Here is a 24,584-nt window from a genome sequence, read left to right as displayed (position 1 = left end):
ACACCTAGTATAACTTTACTGACCAGATTTGTATTGGATCTGTAAGCGCTAGACTTTACATCTACTTTCTGGTTATTCAGACCTGATCACAGCTCTGCGATGGTAGAGCACATGCGCAAGGCCATTCAATCACAAAATCCAGCAAGCCGGCGTTTGGGGGTGGTAACCTGACATTTTGAGGGAATACGCAGGCGTTTTGAGGAAGGGGTGTAACATCAGCTCTGGACTCGATCAGCCTGTTTCAGTTGCACTGCCAGAGTAGGTTCTGGGTTATGGAAAGACTGCAGGCATTGGAAAAATCATTAGATAGTGAGTGAGATGCAAATGGATTTGCAGCTATTTGCCAATTGACGTAATTTTTTTTGGGAAACGTAATTTTGCACAGGGCATGTTTTCACTCTAGCGGGCGGTGGCTGTGATCAGGTCTGAATAACCCCCTATATTTTTAAGTAATTTGATTCTGCTTTACAAAGTTTATACAAATGAAAAATTCAATCCGTGCTGGAATATATTACAGGTCGGGTATCCCGTATCCGAATTATTCCAAAAACCGTGGTTTTTTGGAATAATTCATTTTTTTTTTGTTCCCCCCCCCCCCAACCCTCTTTTAATACTTACCAAGTCCTCCGGCGTCCATAGCAGGCCTTCAGCATCCTCTCCGGCGTCTCCAGCGGTCCCAGGAGTGCTTTGCGCGAGTGCGCTCGCCGGTGACGCCACCGGCGCGCCTGGGAACTTGCGCAAAGCACTCCTGGGACCGCTGGAGACGGTGCTGGTGGCCTGCCGTGGACGCCGGAGGACTCCATGGACGCCGAGGGACCATCGGGGACCCACCAGGGGCAGGTAAGTATGGCTAAAAAAAAATTATTCCAAAAACCGGAATATTCCCTTATCCGGAATGCTCGTGGTCCCGAGCATTTCGGATAAGGAATACTCAACCTGTACCACAAGTATATTATTTTCATTCAGTGACTGCTGAAAAGGATACAGCACAGAGATTTTGCCAGAGATCCCGCCAGGACAGTGTCCGTCCGCTGTCCTTTCATTTCCTCAGCTGTAAAGTCAGGTGATATTGTTAAATCCAGAACATATTTTTCATAATAAAAATGGAAGCTGGAATGGTTTTATTTATCACAGCTACTGAAATCTTATGATTTAGAATTATTTTTTAAACCATAAAAAAAAAAAAAAAAAAGATTTAAGATAATTTGCTTATGTAAAACTCAAATATCAAATTATTTTATTGCCAAATGGCCACCATGTACACCATCCTTACTTCTAGTCATGAGGTCTTTGATGTCATCAGCGATCAGGTCATTGGCAGCGGTCAGTAATTCATATTTGCCATCTTTGCTGCCAGATATATTGGACTCCAGGACAGAGGATTCTCCCGACAAGTCCCCACACTTCCACTGCTTGCCTGGGAAAAGGAGGCGACTGGAAAGCAAATTAATTCATTTACAATCACAAAGCAATCCACATACTGATAACTACAGTGTATGCAGCCTGTAGAACATCAAACTTCATTAGTAGCATGTAATGATTGTATACACATTGTGGGATTTATTTGCTAAGATGGGAGTTCTATTGAAGATGGGATGCTGCTATGGCCAACCAATTAGATTCTATCTATTATCTTCCATAACGTGCTAAATAAGAAGTAGATTCTGATTGGTTGCTATGGGCAACATTCCATCTTCAACAGAACTCCCATCTTCGTAAATAAACCCCTATGTGTCTTTCGAAAAGAAGGACAATATCTCATAATTAAATTTAAGATCTCATATGAAACTTGAATATATAGAACATCCGTAAATGATTGCCATAAGATATTATTTCCACCATGGCCCTAACTGTGTGGAGTTTGTATATTCTCCCCGTGCTTGCATGGGTTTCCTCGGGGTACTATGGTTTCCAACCACATTCAAAAAATATACAGGTAGGCTAATTGGCTCCCACCAAAATTAACCCTAGAATGTCTGTGTGTACGTGTACATGTGGCAAGGAACATAGATTGTGTAAACATGGGGTAGGGGGGAATGGGACAATATACCTATGCACTGAAACCCACCAAAAAGTAATTGATAGAAATAGGGTAATTATTTTTTCTTTATTATTGGTCCACAATCTGTAATTGAACGTGTCGTGGCACTGTGTTGCTATGTGGAGGTGCAACCCCAGAGAGTAAGATAAGATGAGGAAGGAGAGGAAAGAGAAAGTACTCTCTCTGTTTGGGGGCACACTTTATTAAAACTTAACGTTTAATTATTTAGTCATTTTTTAAAAAGAATTGGTTAGGACATTACATGGGACATACATAGACATTAAACATATATAACATACACAAACATGTACATACAATTCCTTGTATTTGTAAACCCGCATTTATGATTGGCAACATATAGCGACAATCGTTTATGTAATTAATATAGATACAGCTGCCAGTCTAGCGGTAGTAATACAAATGGTTATCCTGAAGGAATTGATTGAAAGGACACCACTATTGGGTGGGTAAATAGCGAATTTTGTTAGCTATGTAGTAATTTATGTTGGAATATACATAATCTGGCAAATAGAGTACCCCTGATGTAAAGAAGGTTATCCTAGCAAAAATTATGTGTTTCAGCAACCACTCGATATTAACCTGTCTATAATGATATTAAGCAACTGGCGATCTCCAGGGCTAAATTTACTGCATTTGTATTGCTGTCTCTGAGGAGGAAAGAATAATCCACACTGAAAGCACAAAAGTAGGAACTGAAAATAGATTTAGATAGAGATGTGCTAGTGTATCCCTGCAAGATGGTTTTTGCACGGGAACTGCTGCTGATTGTCGTTATGGATTGGTGTTACCCAATCCCCACAATTGAGCGGGTCTGATCCGTGCATCAGTTGCAGATATGGATAGAAAAAGTAGGGTTACTACTATCCACGTTAGGGAAGGGGTCCCCCTGGTTAGCTAGATGCCCTTGCAGGGGTTGTCCCGTCGATCGTGGGTGAGTCTGCCCAGAAAGTGATAATAGGTTGTAATAGGTTAGTGACATACGTGGACTACCTCACATGCTGCTTTCTCCCACGTGCTTTAGCATTGGTGGGCGATGAGCGATGTGTCTCGTCTCCTGTATTGTCAGAAATAGAGATAATATTTATATAACAGTCCTATGCAGTGATTTATATAGTATGCATCAGGAGTAATATCTGTTGCACAATTCTGAATATTCTTTCCCCACTAAGATATCTGTGCACACCAGGTTGTAATTTGCACTTCTTAGACAGTATAATTATATTTGCATAAATATACAGGTTCCCCTTCCGGGGATCTTACCACCACCCGGGTGGGTTAACCAGTGCTATATCAGATCTTTTGTCAGGTGAGAAGGTGCTGAAGCTGAAATATCCTCAGGGTTATCCAAAGGTGTCAGGAGGGACTGGTATCTCCTCTCTGGCTGGTGAATAGATAGGTGGACAAACGGCCGTTTCGCGGTGTTTCCGCTTCCTCAGTGTCCCAAATAATTGTCTGATCTGAAACCTGTGATATACGAGAGTAAGCCAATCCCTGAGCGAGGGTGTGTGATTACTAGTCCAATGAGGGGTGAGGGCGCATTGGGAGACTGACACACGTATATGGTTCCCCAGCAACCCGTTTATAGTGCATACTGATTAGCTGAGGTGTAGTCACGTGTCACGTTGCATGTGTAATTGTCTATGTGACCACGTGACCTCCGTGTGGGCGTCAGGAACTGAGACTGCCGTGCTAGTCTAATACGCTCTCCTCTGCGCCTGCGCGTCTGTCGCCATGGGGACCAGATAATGCTGTTCCACTACTGGCTGTTCCCCGTCACGATCGGCTTACATGTATATGTACTCCTCACTCCTGCGCCTGTGCGCCCGTTGTCTTGGCGACCCAGCGATGCTGTCTCCTGGTTGGCCACTCACCGTCACGTGCGGTTACTGTGTATTGTGGTCAGCTCTCTCCTGCGTCTGTGCGTGCGTTGTCTAAGAGACCCGGTGATGCTGCTATAATCACAGATGTTTGCCACCACAAGCGGTCTCCAGGCTAAGGTATATGCAGGTATAATTTACTATCACCTGCGCTTGCGCATGCGTGGCCGTGGGGACCCGGTGATACTACATCCATAATGATATTCGCCATCATAACGATATCTAAGCCCCCCTACACATGCGCTCTCAATCTATATATGCGTCTGTGTCCCTCCTGGACTAATTTAATAGGTTTAAGTAGATTTTGAAAGAGCAAGTGGAATTATTTACTTTATGAGTAATTACTTAACAGAAGTGTACTGTAGGGGAAGAAAAAGGAGCGGAAAAGGGAGGTAAGGGGAATTTAGAGGATAGTGACCTTCCATGTGTTATTAATATTTTTGTGATATAATGGTAAACATGTGTTCAATAGGCTCTATCCTGTAGGTGAGTATCATAGTTATATGCTGATAGATTGAGGATTGTGTTGTGTACATGAAGGGATCGGTGAATCGAAAATATGCTCTATTTAAACAAAAAGTGATATGCATTGTAATGAATGGGATTCTATGATGAATCCTCAGTGGTGCTGAAAAAATGAAGTGACAAACTCTAGTGCTAGAAAAAAATTTTTTTTATAAGCGTGGAACTATGTGTAAAAAATGGTGAAAAAAAGGGGGGGGGGGGAAGGGGGAAAGGATTTTTGGGAGACAGGGGAGAGTGAAGTGAAAAGGAAAAGAGGGGGGGAGGGAAGAAGGGGAAAAGAAAAGGGGGGGGGAAAGGGGAAAAAAAAAAAAAAGGAGGTCTCCTTGAACAGGCCAGCATTTATATAGATCACCATCTAAGGCATCACGTACACACACTAACCTCGTATGTCCAGGACACACGTGATGTTCTAAGAAAACTAGATGATGTCTCTTTTGATGCAAACCAATTTCTTGTAACATTAGATGTGGAATCGTTATATACAAGCATCAGACACGATCAAGGCATGACAGCGATTAAATATTTTCTGGAGTTGGAGGGAATGGATGATTTTAGAGAATTCCTCCTCACACTCTTGGACTTTGTGTTGCACAAGAATTACTTTACCTTTGATGATGGATTTTTTCTCCAAACCCGAGGAACAGCAATGGGCGCGGCATGTGCGCCCACGTATGCCAACCTGTTCCTCGGGTGGTGGGAGAGGGAAGTCGTATTTCATGAGTCAAATGACTATTACACCAACCAGATGATCACCTATATTAGATATATAGATGATATCTTTTTAATTTGGCAAGGAGAAGAGGAAGACCTGCATGAATTCATTAAAATTCTCAACACGAATACCCTAAACCTGAGACTAACACACAACATCAGTCGGACGGAGGCAACTTTCCTGGATTTACAGATCTATCCAAAGGAAGGCAATATTCACACCAAGCTGTTTAGGAAAGAAACAGCCACTAACAGCTTATTGCACAGAGAGAGCTCTCACTTTCCACCAACCCTGAAAAATTTACCTAAGGGGGAATTTCTTCGTTTAAGAAGAAACTGTACCACAAGAGAGACATTTGAAGCCAAAAGCCACGAATTGATGATTAGACTCCAGGATAGAGGGTATAGTAAGAGGTCCATAAAGACAGCTAAATTCCAAGCACTCAAAACCAATAGAGAAAATTTGATTTTCCCAAAGAAAATTGAGAAGGGACAACCGGAATTACGATTCGTGACCAACTACTGCACGGAGTGGAGAGAATTACAGTGCCTTATAAACAAGCATTGGGCTGTTCTCCTTGCCGATAGTGATCTCAAAGAAATTCTTCCCGAAAAACCAGCCCTAAGTTGGAGACGATCCCCTAACCTTAGGGACAAATTAGTGCAGAGCCACTTTCAGAGAACGTCAAAGAAAGAACCGAAATTAAGGGGAACATACCCATGCAACAAGTGTAAAGCCTGTCCGAACATCAAAAAGACCAATCAAATTAAAGACAGATATGGTAAACAATATTCCATCAAGCAATTTATAAATTGCAGCACCATGGGTCTGGTGTATTGTTTGGAATGCCCCTGTAACCTACGGTACGTAGGGATGACGACTCGAGTCTTCAAACAAAGATTATTGGAGCACATCGGTAATATCCGCAACGCAAAGACTGATCTCTCCAAATCCAGAAAACTAACATCAGTAGCCCGCCATTTCCTCTCTTTCCACCAAGGGAAACCAGAAGATCTTAAAGCCTTTGGGTTGGAACAAGTCAAACTGGGCATTAGAGGAGGAGATATCATGAAGGAACTACTCCAAAAAGAAACAAAATGGATATTCTATCTTAATACAGTCAGCCCACATGGCTTGAATGAATACAACAACTACACCTCCTTTTTGGGCTAAAATTGCCTCTATTTAACCTATACATCCCCAGTCTGGAGATGATTTACAATAACATACAAAACAATTCTTTAAATAAACCTCTCAATAAAAGAGTAGGATTATTTCTCCTTATACAATTTTTATATATAAAAAAACTCTTTTTGTCTGATCCTAGCAACCATTAACATTGTCTTTAAAAATCTCTTATATGAATGTTAGGCATCAATAAAATGACACGTTTACCAAGGCCCGAGCCAGACCGCAACAATAATAAATATGACCCTGTAGGATGTACACAATACCTTCCCCCCCCCCCTCCCCCTTTTTTTTTCCCCTTTCCCCCCCCCCTTTTCTTTTCCCCTTCTTCCCTCCCCCCCTCTTTTCCTTTTCACTTCACTCTCCCCTGTCTCCCAAAAATCCTTTCCCCCTTCCCCCCCCCCCTTTTTTTCACCATTTTTTACACATAGTTCCACGCTTATAAAAAATTTTTTTCTAGCACTAGAGTTTGTCACTTCATTTTTTCAGCACCACTGAGGATTCATCATAGAATCCCATTCATTACAATGCATATCACTTTTTGTTTAAATAGAGCATATTTTCGATTCACCGATCCCTTCATGTACACAACACAATCCTCAATCTATCAGCATATAACTATGATACTCACCTACAGGATAGAGCCTATTGAACACATGTTTACCATTATATCACAAAAATATTAATAACACATGGAAGGTCACTATCCTCTAAATTCCCCTTACCTCCCTTTTCCGCTCCTTTTTCTTCCCCTACAGTACACTTCTGTTAAGTAATTACTCATAAAGTAAATAATTCCACTTGCTCTTTCAAAATCTACTTAAACCTATTAAATTAGTCCAGGAGGGACACAGACGCATATATAGATTGAGAGCGCATGTGTAGGGGGGCTTAGATATCGTTATGATGGCGAATATCATTATGGATGTAGTATCACCGGGTCCCCACGGCCACGCATGCGCAAGCGCAGGTGATAGTAAATTATACCTGCATATACCTTAGCCTGGAGACCGCTTGTGGTGGCAAACATCTGTGATTATAGCAGCATCACCGGGTCTCTTAGACAACGCACGCACAGGCGCAGGAGAGAGCTGACCACAATACACAGTAACCGCACGTGACGGTGAGTGGCCAACCAGGAGACAGCATCGCTGGGTCGCCAAGACAACGGGCGCACAGGCGCAGGAGTGAGGAGTACATATACATGTAAGCCGATCGTGACGGGGAACAGCCAGTAGTGGAACAGCATTATCTGGTCCCCATGGCGACAGACGCGCAGGCGCAGAGGAGAGCGTATTAGACTAGCACGGCAGTCTCAGTTCCTGACGCCCGCACGGAGGTCACGTGGTCACATAGACAATTACACATGCAACGTGACACGTGACTACACCTCAGCTAATCAGTATGCACTATAAACGGGTTGCTGGGGAACCATATACGTGTGTCAGTCTCCCAATGCGCCCTCACCCCTCATTGGACTAGTAATCACACACCCTCGCTCAGGGATTGGCTTACTCTCGTATATCACAGGTTTCAGATCAGACAATTATTTGGGACACTGAGGAAGCGGAAACACCGCGAAACGGCCGTTTGTCCACCTATCTATTCACCAGCCAGAGAGGAGATACCAGTCCCTCCTGACACCTTTGGATAACCCTGAGGATATTTCAGCTTCAGCACCTTCTCACCTGACAAAAGATCTGATATAGCACTGGTTAACCCACCCGGGTGGTGGTAAGATCCCCGGAAGGGGAACCTGTATATTTATGCAAATATAATTATACTGTCTAAGAAGTGCAAATTACAACCTGGTGTGCACAGATATCTTAGTGGGGAAAGAATATTCAGAATTGTGCAACAGATATCACTCCTGATGCATACTATATAAATCACTGCATAGGACTGTTATATAAATATTATCTCTATTTCTGACAATACAGGAGACGAGACACATCGCTCATCGCCCACCAATGCTAAAGCACGTGGGAGAAAGCAGCATGTGAGGTAGTCCACGTATGTCACTAACCTATTACAACCTATTATCACTTTCTGGGCAGACTCACCCACGATCGACGGGACAACCCCTGCAAGGGCATCTAGCTAACCAGGGGGACCCCTTCCCTAACGTGGATAGTAGTAACCCTACTTTTTCTATCCATATCTGCAACTGATGCACGGATCAGACCCGCTCAATTGTGGGGATTGGGTAACACCAATCCATAACGACAATCAGCAGCAGTTCCCGTGCAAAAACCATCTTGCAGGGATACACTAGCACATCTCTATCTAAATCTATTTTCAGTTCCTACTTTTGTGCTTTCAGTGTGGATTATTCTTTCCTCCTCAGAGACAGCAATACAAATGCAGTAAATTTAGCCCTGGAGATCGCCAGTTGCTTAATATCATTATAGACAGGTTAATATCGAGTGGTTGCTGAAACACATAATTTTTGCTAGGATAACCTTCTTTACATCAGGGGTACTCTATTTGCCAGATTATGTATATTCCAACATAAATTACTACATAGCTAACAAAATTCGCTATTTACCCACCCAATAGTGGTGTCCTTTCAATCAATTCCTTCAGGATAACCATTTGTATTACTACCGCTAGACTGGCAGCTGTATCTATATTAATTACATAAACGATTGTCGCTATATGTTGCCAATCATAAATGCGGGTTTACAAATACAAGGAATTGTATGTACATGTTTGTGTATGTTATATATGTTTAATGTCTATGTATGTCCCATGTAATGTCCTAACCAATTCTTTTTAAAAAATGACTAAATAATTAAACGTTAAGTTTTAATAAAGTGTGCCCCCAAACAGAGAGAGTACTTTCTCTTTCCTCTCCTTCCTCAAGGAACATAGATTGTAAGCTCCACTGGGGCAGGGACTGATGTGAATGTTCAAATATTCTGTGTAAAGAGCTGTGGAATATGTGTGCGCTATAGAAATAACTGGTAATAAATAAATATTATTTATGTATAGCGGAAAAACACCTACAATGTATATTTTTTGTTAACTGCTTCAGGTTTCCATTTGCTAATAAGGTCTATAAAATAATTTAATTTTTCTATAAAATCTGCAACCATATATTACTAAATATGCAGGATTACTGACTATTTTTTTATCACATCTTTTTTTACTGGGTAAATCATTATAATCAAGATTTGCAATTTAATAAACGCAGTGAAGACCGTGTACCTTTCATGTAAGTGGCTGGCAATCACAGCAAGTTTGTTATTACGGCCCATAAATAAGTGTGAATTCCCCATCACCATAACTGCATCAATGCATTTTGGAAGTGTCACCTGTAAGGTACAGAGAATGGACATTAGATCACAGGAACAAAATGTCAGAGGTACAGTATGTAATTAATTAGGGAGTAAACACTTACCACTGACTGATTAAGTGCCTGCTTGCCCCACCATATAGGATTCACATCAACCACGACCACTAAAAGATTAACTTCATCTTCTATATAAAAAAGAAAAAAAACGAACTGAGTGTCCAAGTGAAGGAGGGACTGAAGAGTGAACGTCATGGGAGAATTTGCCCCTGCAGTACCTAATACCCCTTTCCCACTGCCTTGAAAAACCTGGGTTCTTACTTAGTGAAAAAGGGTCCAACAACAAATCCTGGGTCCATTTGCACAGGAATGCAACACTGGCAGCTTGCAGCGTTGGACAGGGGTAGACCCAGGTTAAGGGTCAGTGTAAATTGAGACCCCAGCTCACCCACCCCAGACACTCTCCCGGATAGGACAACCCCCTGCTGCAGGCCACTGCACAGCTCCAGTCTGGCGATTCTGGTGCTTAGAGATCACAATAAACATGAATTTGCATGTCAAGATTGTGATGTGCACAGGGATGGAAAATTTGGAGCAAATACAGGAAGGATAACCCAGAGACAAACGTATATGTAGAGTTCCAGGCACAGCTATTAGAACATCTTCCTGCAGTAGCAGTGCAGCATTATACAATGTTATGCAAAGAGCATGCCAGGAACCAGCTCTAATAATAGGCCTGATTTAGAAGTGGATGCAGTGTGGATCATTGCTGCCTCTTCAGACGCAGGGAATCTTAGTGCAAATGGTAATGCCACAGCTGGCGTATTCGGTGAAAAGACGCCTCTTTGCCAGCTTCTCAGATCCACTAATTGCATCAGAAGGGCAGGCGAAATACAGAGCACAAACTTCAGCTGACCCATCAAACATATGAGCAACTCTCATGTTGCAAAACTACACTGTTGGGGCCAGAGAAACTGCATCCAAGGATGCAGCCACTGGCCTTAGCATGTCCAGAAATCAGGTCCAACAATCCTCCGTTTTCTGCCATCAATCCCTTTGGCCACCACTAATACTTGCAGGCAGGCAATCAGATTGTGGGAACTGCAAATGGGGCATAGGAAGTCCAACCAGAGGTTGTGAGCAGCAATCTTCACTGAATGATTAAGAAGAGTGATCAGGAAGAAAACAGAGGCGGTAAATTTACTAACAGTCGAGTTCTATTTTACATGGGATGTTGCTGTGGGCAACCAAACAGATTCTATTATCTTCTAGAAGGATTTAGTACTGAATCCCGGCGGTCGGGATCCCGGCGTTCAGAATCCCGACGCCGGAATCCCGACAGCCGAAATGCCGACAAGGGGGGACGTGGATCGCCCCCCCTTGTGGGCTCGCTGTGCTCGCCACGCAGCGGGCTCGGCACACTAATTTATTCTCCCTCCAGGGGTGTCGTGGACACCCACGGAGGGAGAATGTGTCGGGATTTCGGCGGTCGAGATTCTGAACGCCGGGATCCCGACCGCCGGGATTTTAACTGCATCCCTTCTAGAAGGTGCTACATAAATAAGAAGTAGATTCTGACTGGTTGCCCATAGCAACAACCCATTTGAAGCAGAGCGCCCATCTTAGTAAATTAACCCCAGAGTGAGAGAGAAGAGCCACCCATAGAGAGAGTACGGGTCTGATTATGCAGATCACACAGTGGCTGCATGCTGTGTGATAATATGCTAATGAAGCAGGAAGCATACTGTGTAAACAGACACCTCCTGCAGGCTTCTCTGTTCTACTTCCATGTATGCACCATGTAAACATTAGCCATCTTACTCTTAGGATGGCTTTGAAATTTACATTGCACTGCTGCATTCAAAAACACTGCCTTTTGGATAAGATCAAGTGTAGTATCTGTTCCTATCAGTGGGTATGGACTAGCCCCTGGCAGAAGAATAGAGAAAGGCAGGACTGAGTTACTGCTCTGATGGGCGGAGGGGATGGGATCCCTCATGCCTAGGAGTGGCGAAAAGTCTGGCTGAGTACCTTCACCTCTGCCAGATGGTAGGACAGTTCTAGCACCATAATTCCACTAGTAGGAGGGTGGGAGAAACACTGGGCCCAGTAGTTTGACTCTCTTGATGGGGTTTGTAGCCCCTGAATGAGACAGCGAATGGCTCAGTTTAGTATCCATTCCCAAGGAGCTGAGAAAAGCTGGGACTGAGTCGATTGCTCTCTGTTCCAGGGGAGGACCACCCTGGACGGAAAGACAGCAAAAAGCCCAGCTTAGTACCTCAACCTTGGGATGCGAGAAACACTGAGACTGAGTAGATTGCTCTTCCGAAGGGGCCTCAACCCCTATTGGAGTAATTAGAAAACCCCAGTACAGTATTCCATTCCCATGCCAGGGGCTGGAAAGTGCAGTAGATGGGAGCAGAGAAACACTTGTTTGGACGCTGGCTGCCTGGAGTCCGAGGCTGCACTGTGCCCCCAGGGAAACTCGGGGGTGCCGAACATGCACGGGTGATCACAAAAATCACCATGCACTTGTATGGCACTAGCACTGATCACTTCCCCCTCTAGGTTAGGCTTCACGTCCTTACCCCTGCCTTTTAGATGGGGTAGGACAATTTTTCACACCCCCACCTCGGCCTTCAGGCTGGGGTCTCTTTATTATTTATTTCTCTTCTTCTTCAGGGCTCCCTGAATTTCCTCAAACCACAGGTGATGGCAATCATACATTACCAGGGAAGTCCAGAAACAGAGCATTTTCTCCATGAAGGAGAGGGTCAGGTAGGCAACCATGACATGCACCTGTTTTGTGTAACATTACCCCAAATTATAGCAGTATGTCAATAATGACATTTGGAGCACTGGAAGCGACATCCCAGCCCAGAGCCTGCACATGCACAGTGTGGCTTCTGTGCATACAAATATCTAAAAACAGATGTATGGAAACATTGGGCTTACTAGGCCCTATCGGAGGAAGAATAGTTTGATAGGGGATGTACTAAAACAGGGGTGGGGAACCTCAGGCCCTGGGGCCGTGTGCGGCCCCCGTAGCCATCTGAGTGGCCCTCCCACCCACCAGACGGAGAGAGGTCAGTAGTTATTTCAAGATTCCTCTTAATAAACAGCAACTTGAGACTGTCAGTCCTATTCAGCGGCAGCCGCCGGAGAGTAAGACGGCTGCAGCAGGACAATTTGTAAGAGACATTTTTGCATATGGCCCCCGAAGGATTTTTTTGGATATGGGTGAAAACCGGACCAGGACAAAACCCCCGGACCGCCGGACCAGACATCAAACTCTGCATTTTGGAGCTTGTAGCGTCCGGTCCGGGGGGTGTCCTGTCCGGGGGTGTCCTGTCCTGGGGGGCTGCCTGTGACACCTGTCACCAAGTAGAGGAGGAGGGGGTAGAATAAAGCCTCCCTGTATGGTCCGGGCATGTAGCAAAAACCGGACGGTCCGGACCACACGGGGAGGCTGTAATCTCCCCTCCACCATGTCCCTGGTGATAGCTATAACAGGGACCCCCCCGAACAGGACACCCCCCAGACCAGACCCTACAAGCTCCGGACTGCAGATTTTGATGTCCTGTCCGGCGGTCCGGAGTTAGTCCGGGTCCGGTTTTTACATAGTCCCGATTTTTTTCCCCATACAAACGGCCCTTGGCACAAAAAAGGTTTCCCACCCCTGTACTAAAAGGATGATAACAAAAAAAAGATGATCGGGATGATTGCCTGTAGTTCCTATTCACACCTCTAGTCTCGTCAGACCACCGTTTGTGTGAAATCTTTAGCATATAATGACATACGTACGGTACCTCACATGACCCTCTCCAGGAGGGACAGAATGCTCTGCTACTGCACTTCCCTCCTAATGTACGATCGCCATCACCTGTGTTGAAGCAAGCTTTCTTATCAATTAACCTGTTCAACACAGATGAGGGTAATCCTACATTAAGAAGAAAGTGCAGGAGCTGAGCATTGTGTCCCTCCTGGAGAGGGTCATGTTGAGAGGTATGATATAATATGTATGCCATAAGCGTGCAGGCTGCACTGTTTCTGTATGATGCGATGTGGTCAGTAGTATTACACGCTCCTCTCTATGTATAAGGATCAGCGCATGGCTAGTGGCGGCTATATTACACTACAGGCTGTGACAGCTCAGGGGAGTACCTATAGGAGCTATGGGACAACGGTACTGTACACTTGACAAACTCACCTGAAGCCATAATAACCCATCTATCACAGAGAATGCAGCAAATGCCACACATCCGTCCCCGCCTGATGACGTCACATGAAACAGGAGGCAGGGCAGTGTGCGGGCGGCCATGCTGCCTGTAACCCTGTCACTGCTGTTTATTTTGACGTAAAGATCTATTTTGCTGCTCCAGTGACACATCTGTCTCTTGAGTTCCCCCTCACATCGTCTCCTCCATCCAAGTACCGACACTGGGGAGGACTCCAGACCCCAACCATGAACGACACCGGTAAGTATAGTGTCATAGTATGTAACATGTGGAGTCCTATATTTAGGGGATATTAGTTATACATGATTTATATACTTGTTACAACTAGGTTTTATAACCTTATGTTATTTTATGTTTTTTTTTGTTTATGCATAATAAGTATTACACGCATGCAGAGTAATCAAATATACCTGTGCTGTGATCACATGTAACAATATTGTACATTTTGCAGACTATTTTTTTTTTTGCCCTGAAAAATACTATAGAATTCTGAAAACAGCCTGTCGGGTATATAACTACAGCCAGCATATAGAGCTTTTATATGTTCTTGCCATTTTTACAACCTACATGTATATCCTGTATAATAAAAGGCTAATGTAGGGATGGTCATCCTCTGTTTATAATAACCAATGGTTTATTGTCCATGCCTAATGCTTTGCCATAGATGTGAGAGAACCACATGGTTTCCCTCCAATGATGGCACAGCATACCTGGTTATTGTTTTTTTCCTTACAAGTGTCGGGAAATGGAGCATAGCTCCACCCCATGTTACACGCAAATCCCTGCCCCGGGGTCTGTTTTGCCCACGAGACAGACAATCAAAGAACAGGAATCTGTTGGTAAAACCATTGATGGCTATCCAATACATAGCTGGTGACCATTGATTGCCACTTGGCATATCTGCATCGATGGCCAACCCTAGGCTAATGCTGCTCCTCACCTCTATGGGGGAATTCAAGTGTTTTGCGCGGCAGTGAGCATTAGATGGTGCCCTAGAGAGCAATTCAAATATTGCTCAGTTTGGTTGGGCACAACCGCCAGTGCTGACATTTCTATTATGCTGTTCATTCATTTTAATGGTTGGGTAAATGGACATAACAGCAATATTACACTCCAAAGGCGCTAGCAATACATAAATATGGCACCTCTTCCCATTTTCACTTTAGAAAGAAGCAGAACTATACATTTGTATTGGCTGTGTGTTGGTGTCTCCGTGTACATGTTCTGTCCATCGTACCTTGTAGTCTTGATGCGAATAATGATTTATCTTTTATACACATAGAGGTGATTGAGTATTTTAAGTATCAGCTGAAGGAGGACCCCAATGTTGCCACGGCTGTTGCCGCAATCAGAACCTTGCTGGAGTTTTTGAAAAAGGACAAAGGTACAGTAATGGGCCAGCAAATGTATGTTGTTGTTTGTACAAGATGTTCTAGTGCTTCATAACAAAAGTAATAATTGATGGCAATGATACTATGAAAGAAAATATAATATTTGAAATAATTTGTCTATACATCATGGCCACAGAACAGCTGGATCTGTTTACAACATGGCCACATGTGTGGGTGGTAATTGTACATACTGGTGGTGTGTGGCAGGCCAGGCAAACATTGCAGCACCAAACCTTTTATCACATGCACAAAATGTTGCGATTTTACTTCCTATATCACTTTGATCTAAATTATTTGATTGCATTTTCAGTCCCTGATTTTTCAACTTATCATAAGTATGCATCAAGTATGACTTTTGCTACAACAGCATCCCTGACACTGTAAATAACCTTGTTAGTAAGTATTAAGTGCCTAATTCAGACTTGACTGCTAATTTTAGAACTAACAGTGAACTGCGAGTAGAATGCTGCCACCCAGACAGAAAGAGAAGATGCCCCTTGCTAAATTGCTAGGGAATTGCAAATGGATCTCTAATCGCGATCCATTCGCAAATCCATATGCAATTCCTGAACCATCAAACCATTTTTGCCACCTGTGCAATGTGAGTAGGTCTGAGGCTTCCACTAATCTTTGACTGAGACAGGCTGAAAGTAGTCATCGCTGACGTCACGGACCATCCTCAAAAATGCCAGAGCACGCCTGCGGTTTTTCAGACACACCCATAAAACATCAGGTTACCACCCCTAAAAGCTGGCTTCCTGTCATTCAAACTGCGAGGGGATTAGATTTATAATCCATACACATTTTCTCTCACAAATTCCCCTCACACATACTCTATAAGTACGGTACCAGTGCGCAGTAGTTCGATAATCGCTCCATGTGTGGATTCTCTAACTAACTGTCAAGGTCTGAATTAGGCCCTAAATGTGATTGTCATTTTTTTGTATTGTCAATGGTAGATCTAATATTAAGGCATTGACTATCACGGAGAATGACAAATAAAATAACCCTAATTACATGCAGTGCCTGATTCAGAGTAGAGATGTACCCAGACCTGATTATTATTATTTTTATGCAGTTGAGCGATTATCTGATGTATACACATGCGTTTAGGTCACACTGTGCATGTGCAATGGTCTTGTGACAGTGGTCACAAAGAGAACTGTGCAAAATGATTGACAGTCAGGGAGTGGCAATATAAACAGAGATGTGTCATCACCATTTTGAGGGGTGTTTAAGGCTGCCAATGAGATTCTGAATGCAACAACAATGTGTCTTATAGCCATGCTGCAAGGCCATAGGTCTACTCAAAACTTTGATAACTGTTTGGCCTGCAACAGATGCTGCATCTCTGTACACAGCCGCTGGGATTTATAAAGCCCCTGATGGGCATCTCAATACAAATCCAGGCCCCCGATTTTTTTATTTATGTTTTTGGCGCAGCTGCAAATGCATTTGCATCCATCTCTGAATCCGGCACACAGTACACAATATTTTAAGTAATATCACTGACTTGCGTGGGTTATGTTTTCACCAGTTTGGGCAGTATAGATGTCATGTTAGTGGTGCTGCACATAAAGTGACAGGCAGGTTAACTTGTTCAATGCATTGTGGAAATTGAATGGATACCCCAAAATGCTGCATCTTAAATGACAAGGGATTCCATGTTTTTGTGCTGGTATATCTGCCATTAGGACACATAAAGGTTTAGCCTGTGGCCTCTGCTATCTGTAGTTGAACAGGACTCTGTGGATTGTCAGACTGAAGATTGGGGCCTATTCAGTTCACACAGGTCTGAATTTGTTCCTATCCCAGATGGTGGGGGATTGCGCATAGACGCTAATGTGTATGTGCAGTCCCCTGCAGCGAGCACCTTTGCCGAAAATTACATTAGCCAGGGAGCTTGCTGCCTGCTTGACAGACAGGGGTCGTTCCTGGGTGGATTCCTGCGAATGCTGCTCGGGGTGGGCAGATGATGTCAGGGCCCGCCCCCAATTCAGACAAGAACGTTCATCTGAAAAGTAAGTCCTGGCTTATATTTAGCAGCGGACAGAGCTAAAATCATTGGATGGTGAGTAATCATCGAATGTTTTTTTTTCTATGTAAAACATACGCATCCGCTTGCAGCACAGCGAGGGGTTCAGGCAGTGGGTGGGGCGTGCGTTTGCTGGGGCGGCCTTAACCTGCTCGCTAGGCTCCGTGCTTAGCAAACAGGTCTGAATTGGGCCCATTGTCCTACACTTTATGCTTTGTACTTAAAAGCCTTTATCTGGTGATTTAGTAGGCCTTTTAGTTTATTTTGCAGTAGGCAACTAGCAAACAATATTTCATTTTAGTTTATTTATTTACCTTTCCCCCTCCCTTTCTTTATCAAATTTACAGCCCCTTGTTAACTAATTAAAAAATCTGATCCATATGGATGGGACCCTTATTTAAAGTGAACGGTTCATTTTCCCATATTTAGACCTACCATCTGATGATTTTGTCCTCACACCTAAAAGCAGTGACAAAGAGTCATATAACTGCACCTACACGCTAAATCAGGGCTGGGCAATTGCGGCCCTCCAGATGTTGAGGAACTAAACATCCCAGCATGCCTTGCATCAGTTTCAGCATGGCCACATAGCAAAACTAATGCAAAGCATCCTGGGATGTGTAGTTCCTCAACATCTGGAAGGCCGCAATTGCCCAACCCTGCGCTAAATGGACATATTATCACAAGACATGACTGTGACTGGTAACCACAAGTCTGTAAACAATACAAGATGGTTGTTTCCTCCCCTGGCGCTCACACAGACAAACTACTGCTTATCCCTAGAAGGCAGAAGGCATCTCCTCTTCTCCACCTCTAGAGTTGTTTGTCTTGGAAAACTGTAAATATCTTGTCCTTCTGAATTTGTCCTTAATCTTCTTACAGGTGAAACTATACAGGGTCTGATTGGGAGTTTAGAAAACTCAATTGAAACACTCTCTAAAGTCAATTCGTCTGTGGCAGTCTCTTCTGGAGGAGAACTCTTTCTAAGGTTCATCACACTCACTTCAGAGCTGGAGCATTCGGTAACTCCTTACAGCACATTTATTGTTTTATGTTGGTTTATTCAGAGGTGTAAAGAGAAGAGTAAGAGAGATTGTCAGTGTGAGAGAGACTCGAGGAATAGAGGGTAAGTGTGTCAGGGATGGGGGGTTGAGGTGAGCCAATTGGGGGTGAGGTGAAAGGGCAAGGGGGATGTGAGGTGACAGGGCAATGGGGGGTGGGGGGTGGAGAGAAGAGGCATGTCTAGTTCTCACCAGCACGGGTCCCTGGTCTGCAGTTTAGGGTAAAATATGTGCGTATTTGCGATCACTGTGACTTTTATGTTTTACACCTAGTATTAAAGCACCTAAGCTGTAGCATCAACATGAACATTCCAACCTACATATATCGATATACATTGTATATGATGTTAAACTTGTTTCTACTACTTTTACACTGGAGATGTCGAGTATCTATATTTGGGTGTGGTACAGGGTTCTGACAGTCAGGATCCTGACAGTCATTAGCCTGACGTCGGGATCCGAGTGACCGGACTCAGACAGCATGGCGAGTGCAACAAAGCCCCTTGCGGGCTCACCACGCTGCGAGCACGGTGGTTCGCTACGCTTGCTACCTATTCTATTCTCCCTCTATGGGGGTTGTGAACCCCCACGAGGGAGAATAGCCGGTGGCCGCCGGGAACCCATCTGTCTGTGTTTTAACAGTCGGGTAAATGACTGTCGGGACCCTTTTTCCAGTTCCTTTGTGGACTGCCATATAAAAGCATTAGGATCACAGAAATCTGTGTGTGTGTTGGGTGGGGGTGTTTACTGTGAACAGCATTACTGCAGCAAAGCACTTGAGCAGTAGGACTGGAAACATGGCAAGCATGTGTGCAAGGGATCTTTGGACAGGCACAGCGCCACCGCCTGCACCAGCAGTGACAGCCTGCAGCCACCCCTCACACATGAGGCTTACATGGGGGCTCTCTTTCCCAAAGCTGCCAAGAGCAGAGACTGCAGAACCATTGTGCCAGGTGGCAGGGCTATATTGCTGGGCGGACCGCCTGATAAATATGGCATGGGGAGAACAGTAGAAGTTGTAATGGCTCACGTAGACTGCCTGTAAACATTTAATGCACAAGGCAATAATCTGGTTCATCATAATGTCTTTTTTTTTTTTTAGAATTACACTAGGTGTAAAGAAAGGATGAGTGAAAGAGGGGAGGTATTTCTAAAAAGGATTTCTCTGTCAAGGGACAAGATCACCAAGCTATGCTGCCCATTCATAAAAGATGGAGCGGTAAGTATGAGAAGATCTTATTTAGGATATGGACAGTAGTGTTCATTCTAGCACCCGCTATGTTTGAAAACCCATGCAGTTCCTCTTCTCTGCCTGGGGTGTCGCTGTCTACTGTGGTGTTTCTAGCACAGGTCTGGTTTGCATATCAGTGCTGATAATCAGACCACACTGTGCTAGAAGCACTACAGCAGACAGCGACACCCCAGGCAGGGAAGAGGAACTGCTTGGGTTTTCAAAGATAGCAGGTACTAGAATGAGCACTAGGACAGTGCTACAGTAGCTTGTCCTGGAGCTCTGCCAGCTAGGTGTAGCACAGTTACTATAAGAGTGTTGATTGGAGATAAGATGTTGTACAGTGTAATACGAGTAGAACAATTATCACTCTTCTGCTCTGCAGGTTTCTTTTTATATAGTTATTATGTCACATCTCAATTACCGGTACTTTGTTATATGCCAGCTAAAATGGGAAATATAGTGGCAAATTTATTTATGGTCTTTTCTTTACAGAGTATTCAGCTTACATTACATGAAAGTGCTCTTAAGACCACATTGTTGCTTCCCCTACCAGGGATTCGCTAGAAGACTCACATCCATACTGTGTGCTTCTTTTAAAATGTAGAGACTATGGGATAGACCTAACACAAAGACCTAACTAACATATAAATGTTGAAGTTGCCAAAAGAACAATTGGAAAAGGGGCAGACTAGATGGGCCAAGAGGTTCTTCTCTGCCAAATTCTTTGTTTCTGTGTGATTAGCTGCATGTTAGTGTGGCGCTTCTGACTTCTGATTTGGGATGATTGCTGTATGTTTATGTATAACTATGTGTTCCATTCTGTTCTCTTTGTAGAAAATATTAACCCATGCTTACTCCAGGGTGGTCCTAAAGGTTTTGGAAGAAGCTGCGGCTGCAAACAAGCGTTTTAGTGTTTATGTCACAGAATCTCAACCAGATCTTGCAGGGTAAGAATAAAGCTTTTACTGTTTCATCTTTAATTCTATTGTTCCGCCTTGATACTGATAACCTTGTTAAATTCCATAGCAGGACTGGAATAATCTCTTAGTCTGCGGGCTGGGATGTGCTGCAGTTAAGGCCCCCATACACTAGCCGATTTTGGTCAGATTTCAGCCAGATCAGTCGGATCTGGCCGAAATCGGACCAAAATCGGCTAGTTTTGATGTCCCCTCCGATCCGATACGCGGTCCCGTGCGCATCGGATCTGCGTCGGGTGGTCGGACCTGCTGCACGTCCGACCACCCGACTTGGGACCTAGTGGGGCGGCGCGGCGGTAGAGGGAGCAGGGGGGGCTGGGGACGCTGCGGGGGACACAGGCGGCATAGAGCCGGGCAGGGGGAGCTGGCGGGAGCTGTCAGTACGGAATAAAAAAAAAAAGCCCATACAATGAATGGGCGGCCTGTGATTGGCTGAGCGCTCTCTCAGCCAGTCAGCAATTGGCTGAGAGAGCGCTCAGCCAATCACAGGCTGCCCATTTATACATAGCAGCAGCGGGGACGGGCAGCGCAGTGGCGGCTATTATATTTTTAAAATACTTGTCAAATGACCGGCCGCTCTCTGATTGGCTGAGAGCTCTCCGGCCAATCAGAGAGCGGCCGGTCATTTGACAAATATTTTAAAAATCTAATAGCCGCCACTACGCGTCCCGTCCCCGCTGCTGCTATGTGTAAGCACACTGCCCGGCCAGGTCAGCAGCGCTCACCGCACCTGCCGCCCGCCCCCACCACCGCTGGCCGCCGCTGCCCGCCCCCACCGCCGCTGCCCGCCCCCACTACTCCTCACCGCCCTGCAGCTCCCCGGGTTTTTTTTTTACATGGGATAAATCGCATGCGATTTATCCCATGTAAAAAATGGCACATCAAGTGCCAAATTGTATGTGAGCCTCCCGGGGAGCTGCCGGGCGGCTCGCAGGTAAATTGGGTCCGACTTGTCCCTAGGACAAGTCGGCCTAATGTATGGGGGCCTTTAGCGTTTATTTATTATGTTCATCTGCCAGTTACTGGGCATGTGAACCGCATTGGTTGCTGGCCCACACTAATCTGTTTGCTTCAGAAGTAGGTGTAGAAGAGAGGGACAGAGGGTCCTGGATGATACCTAATATCAATGTTGAGGAGTTGGTGTGAAATGGATTAGGCTACATTCTGTGAGGCACTCATGCTGACTGTGATGCTTGAGAGGGAATTATGGGGATACTTTGCACACAGCATTCACATTGAGTGATGGGTGTTGGTGATCAGAGGGCCAGATTAAACTTATAAATTCACTAGCCTCCCAAATCTATATAGCAGCTGGCTGCAAAGCAGTTAAACATGTAAGAATATTTTATTTTACATATTTTTCACTGACATCGCCCACTAATTTACTTTGTAGATAGGCGAACCTGACAAATTCTAGTTGACTGATACGGATGTATGGAGAAAGTATAAGGCAATCATTTGTAGTATTATGGTGCGTACACTGGCCCTTATTCTGCTTCACTCGCAAAGACAAATTCCTTCTCAAATGGACAAAACCATTTGCACTGCAGGTGGGGCAGATGTTACATGTGCAGAGAGAGTTAGATTTGGGTGATTTATTTTGTTTCTTTGCAGGGAAAATACTGACTGCTTTACTATTACACTGCAATATAGATCTCACTTTGAAGTAAAACCCGACCAAAATCGAACTCTCTCTGCACCTGTTACATCTGCCCCCCTGCAGTGCACATGGTTTTATCCATTTGAGAACTAATTTTCCATTTGCGAGTGAACCATCATAATGATCAATATCGTTGATCAATATCGTTAACGATTTTGCCCTTGCACTGCTTATGCTCCTAGACAAACGATATAGAGCACGCACAGTGAATAATAATGTTCAGTGGCTGCAGCCAGGAGCATGCCATCACTGGCGATTTAATTAGAATTTGACTGCATGTTCAGATGCCGGGGGTGTGTGTTAACGACCTGCAGGAGCACGCATCGTTAGCGATATAGTCTGTAAACAACAGACTATGTGCTAAATAATATTAACGTTGTACATATCGTTAATAAATATTGTATAGTGTGTACGCACCTTTTATCTTTTATACTACACTCTTATTATAGATCTAGGCAAACACTGTGAGCATAATAGTCTTGCCATCATATTACATGTCCATTTCTATATTACAGAAGAAATATGGCGAATGCTCTACAGAATATAAATGTTCCAGTAACCGTGATCCTGGATGCTGCCGTTGGGTGAGTTTCAGATCATTTGGAGGTGTGTGAGCGGACATTTATGAGCTTAATAAGTTATATGGTTACTCTCTGTCAGTTATATCATGGAGAAAGTAGACCTGGTGATTGTAGGAGCTGAAGGCGTAGTGGAGAATGGAGGAATCATTAACAAGGTAAATTACAGCTTATTTCATCTTTTATTTTTTTTAAATAGCCTTATGTGACATAAGGCTATTTTATTTTTTATTTTACTCCATAGTCCACCAAACCATTCTTCCTGCTTGCCCTGTATTGTATGCTTATAGCTCTACACAGGGTTCCATAGTGTGCATCAAAAAGATCCCAAAAATCCTGTGCATGTTCGGTATATATTTCTTTATGTATGATATTAAGTCTGTGGTTCTTGGAGCAGCGTTGGCCAAAGGAACTTAAGCAGAGTCATGTGAAAACTAGAGTTAGGGAATGTTTGGGCTGTAAATTCAGTAAGTGGCAATGTAGTGTTATACACCAATGCTAAGAGGATGGAGTTACAGGGCCAACCTTATACATGGCTGGTGTGACCTTACCTTGCAGGAGAAATTAATGAATTTACAGTAAAACAGAAAAGACAACTAAGACTACATTAGGAAGCATATGAACACCTTATACTTGGGATGCATTGTTCTTGCCTAAGAGAGAAGCATGCTACCTTCCATAAATCATCGTCAGTGCGGAAAGCTAAGATAGCTGAAAATAGATACATGAAATGCCTTTTCTGTTGATGTAGTGCACAATAATATAATATAATATATAGTAAACGCATTTAAAAATGAGATTGCCACATTTAAACATTGCTGCCCAATCCATTTTCTGACTGCTCCATTTTGTAATTTGAAGATTCCCCATCTATAAACCCGTCATGTTTCAGACCAACTATATAACTTCTGTGGATTATAATCAGAAATTATCTGTAGGTCCTTATTCTGGCAAATTAGCCCATTAAAGTGCCAATCATTTAAAGACAAGACCAGCCTTATTGCCACACTATAAATGTTGGCTAACTCCCCAGAATCGCGCCTGTACCTATATTTCACAGGCTGATACATATGACCCATTATGTTTATACAGTATGCTCAGTTGCTGTGACTCTGTTTATTAAGACTATATTTACTGTACATATTGTGAACAAAATGCTCTGTGTACAAATGAGATGCAAACGGGGTATTATTGATTTCCACTGCAGATCGGCACTAATCAAGTGGCAGTATGTGCAAAAGCTCAGAATAAACCATTCTATGTTGTGGCAGAAAGCTTCAAGTTTGTACGGCTTTTCCCACTCAATCAAAGAGATGTGCCAGACAAGTTTAAGGTGAGAGATTTCATGTCAGCAAGTTGTGATACTGTGTGATGTTCTGCCTGTGGATGGCCCAGCCCCAAAACTACCCTAAATCTTGCCAGGCCAAGATTAATCCATAGCTGGAGATTGGTGCTTTTTGTGCATGGATGAAGTTTCGTGACGGTGGGACTTTTTTTATTTTTGTACCAACTTCTGTCATAGTCATATAACATTTACACCTTTCTTTGTTTTGTTTTTTTAGTACAAAGCAGACACACAGCAGCAGAAGAAGGACCTCACGAAAGAGCACCCCTGGATTGACTACACTTCACCTTCCCTAATCACACTGCTGTTTACAGACCTGGGGGTCCTGACTCCCTCTGCCATAAGTGATGAACTCATCAAATTGTACTTATAATGATAAATAATTAAATTAAAAAGTGATATTGGA

General features: G+C 43.8%; 2 protein-coding genes across 3 annotated transcripts in view; one reads left to right on the top strand and one right to left on the bottom strand.

Annotated features, from left to right (window-relative positions):
- The window catches only part of GTF2H3 (general transcription factor IIH subunit 3), a 25,304-nt gene extending 11,289 nt beyond the window's left edge, over positions 1-14,015 (bottom strand). Inside the window, exons 1-5 of one of the 2 annotated variants that reach the window (XM_083151297.1) lie at positions 13,870-14,015; positions 9,768-9,847; positions 9,575-9,681; positions 1,274-1,434; positions 986-1,051 (exon numbers count right to left, since the gene is read on the bottom strand). In XM_083151297.1, the coding sequence (XP_083007423.1) occupies positions 986-1,051; positions 1,274-1,434; positions 9,575-9,681; positions 9,768-9,847; positions 13,870-13,921 (466 nt within the window). In that variant the 5' untranslated portion in view covers positions 13,922-14,015. The remainder of the gene's footprint in view (positions 1-985; positions 1,052-1,273; positions 1,435-9,574; positions 9,682-9,767; positions 9,848-13,869) is intronic. The other variant, XM_083151296.1, reaches the window with a different exon arrangement.
- On the top strand, positions 13,829-24,584 carry EIF2B1 (eukaryotic translation initiation factor 2B subunit alpha). The gene is made up of 9 exons (XM_083151295.1): positions 13,829-14,137; positions 15,180-15,281; positions 18,206-18,345; positions 19,487-19,603; positions 20,453-20,565; positions 22,771-22,839; positions 22,916-22,991; positions 24,041-24,166; positions 24,396-24,584. The coding sequence occupies exons 1-9, from the start codon at positions 13,945-13,947 to the stop codon at positions 24,549-24,551; spliced, it is 1,092 nt and encodes a 363-aa protein (XP_083007421.1). The 5' UTR covers positions 13,829-13,944; the 3' UTR covers positions 24,552-24,584.

The sequence above is a fragment of the Crinia signifera genome, chromosome 1 (genome assembly GCF_055691185.1).
Source record: "Crinia signifera chromosome 1, ASM5569118v1, whole genome shotgun sequence".
In the NCBI taxonomy this organism is placed as follows: Eukaryota; Metazoa; Chordata; class Amphibia; order Anura; family Myobatrachidae; genus Crinia; species Crinia signifera.
This window is presented reverse-complemented; position numbering and strand designations above follow the sequence as displayed.

What these genes read in the sequence shown, in the direction of transcription:
- EIF2B1 (XM_083151295.1), top strand. Translation starts at nt 13,945, where the DNA reads ATGAAACAGGAGGCAGGGCAGTGTGCGGGCGGCCATGCTGCCTGTAAC. An exon ending in CTTCAGAGCTGGAGCATTCG is followed by an intron (nt 18,346 to 19,486) that starts GTAACTCCTTAC and finishes TTTTTTTTTTAG; the next exon opens with AATTACACTAGGTGTAAAGA. An exon ending in ATCCTGGATGCTGCCGTTGG is followed by an intron (nt 22,840 to 22,915) that starts GTGAGTTTCAGA and finishes ACTCTCTGTCAG; the next exon opens with TTATATCATGGAGAAAGTAG.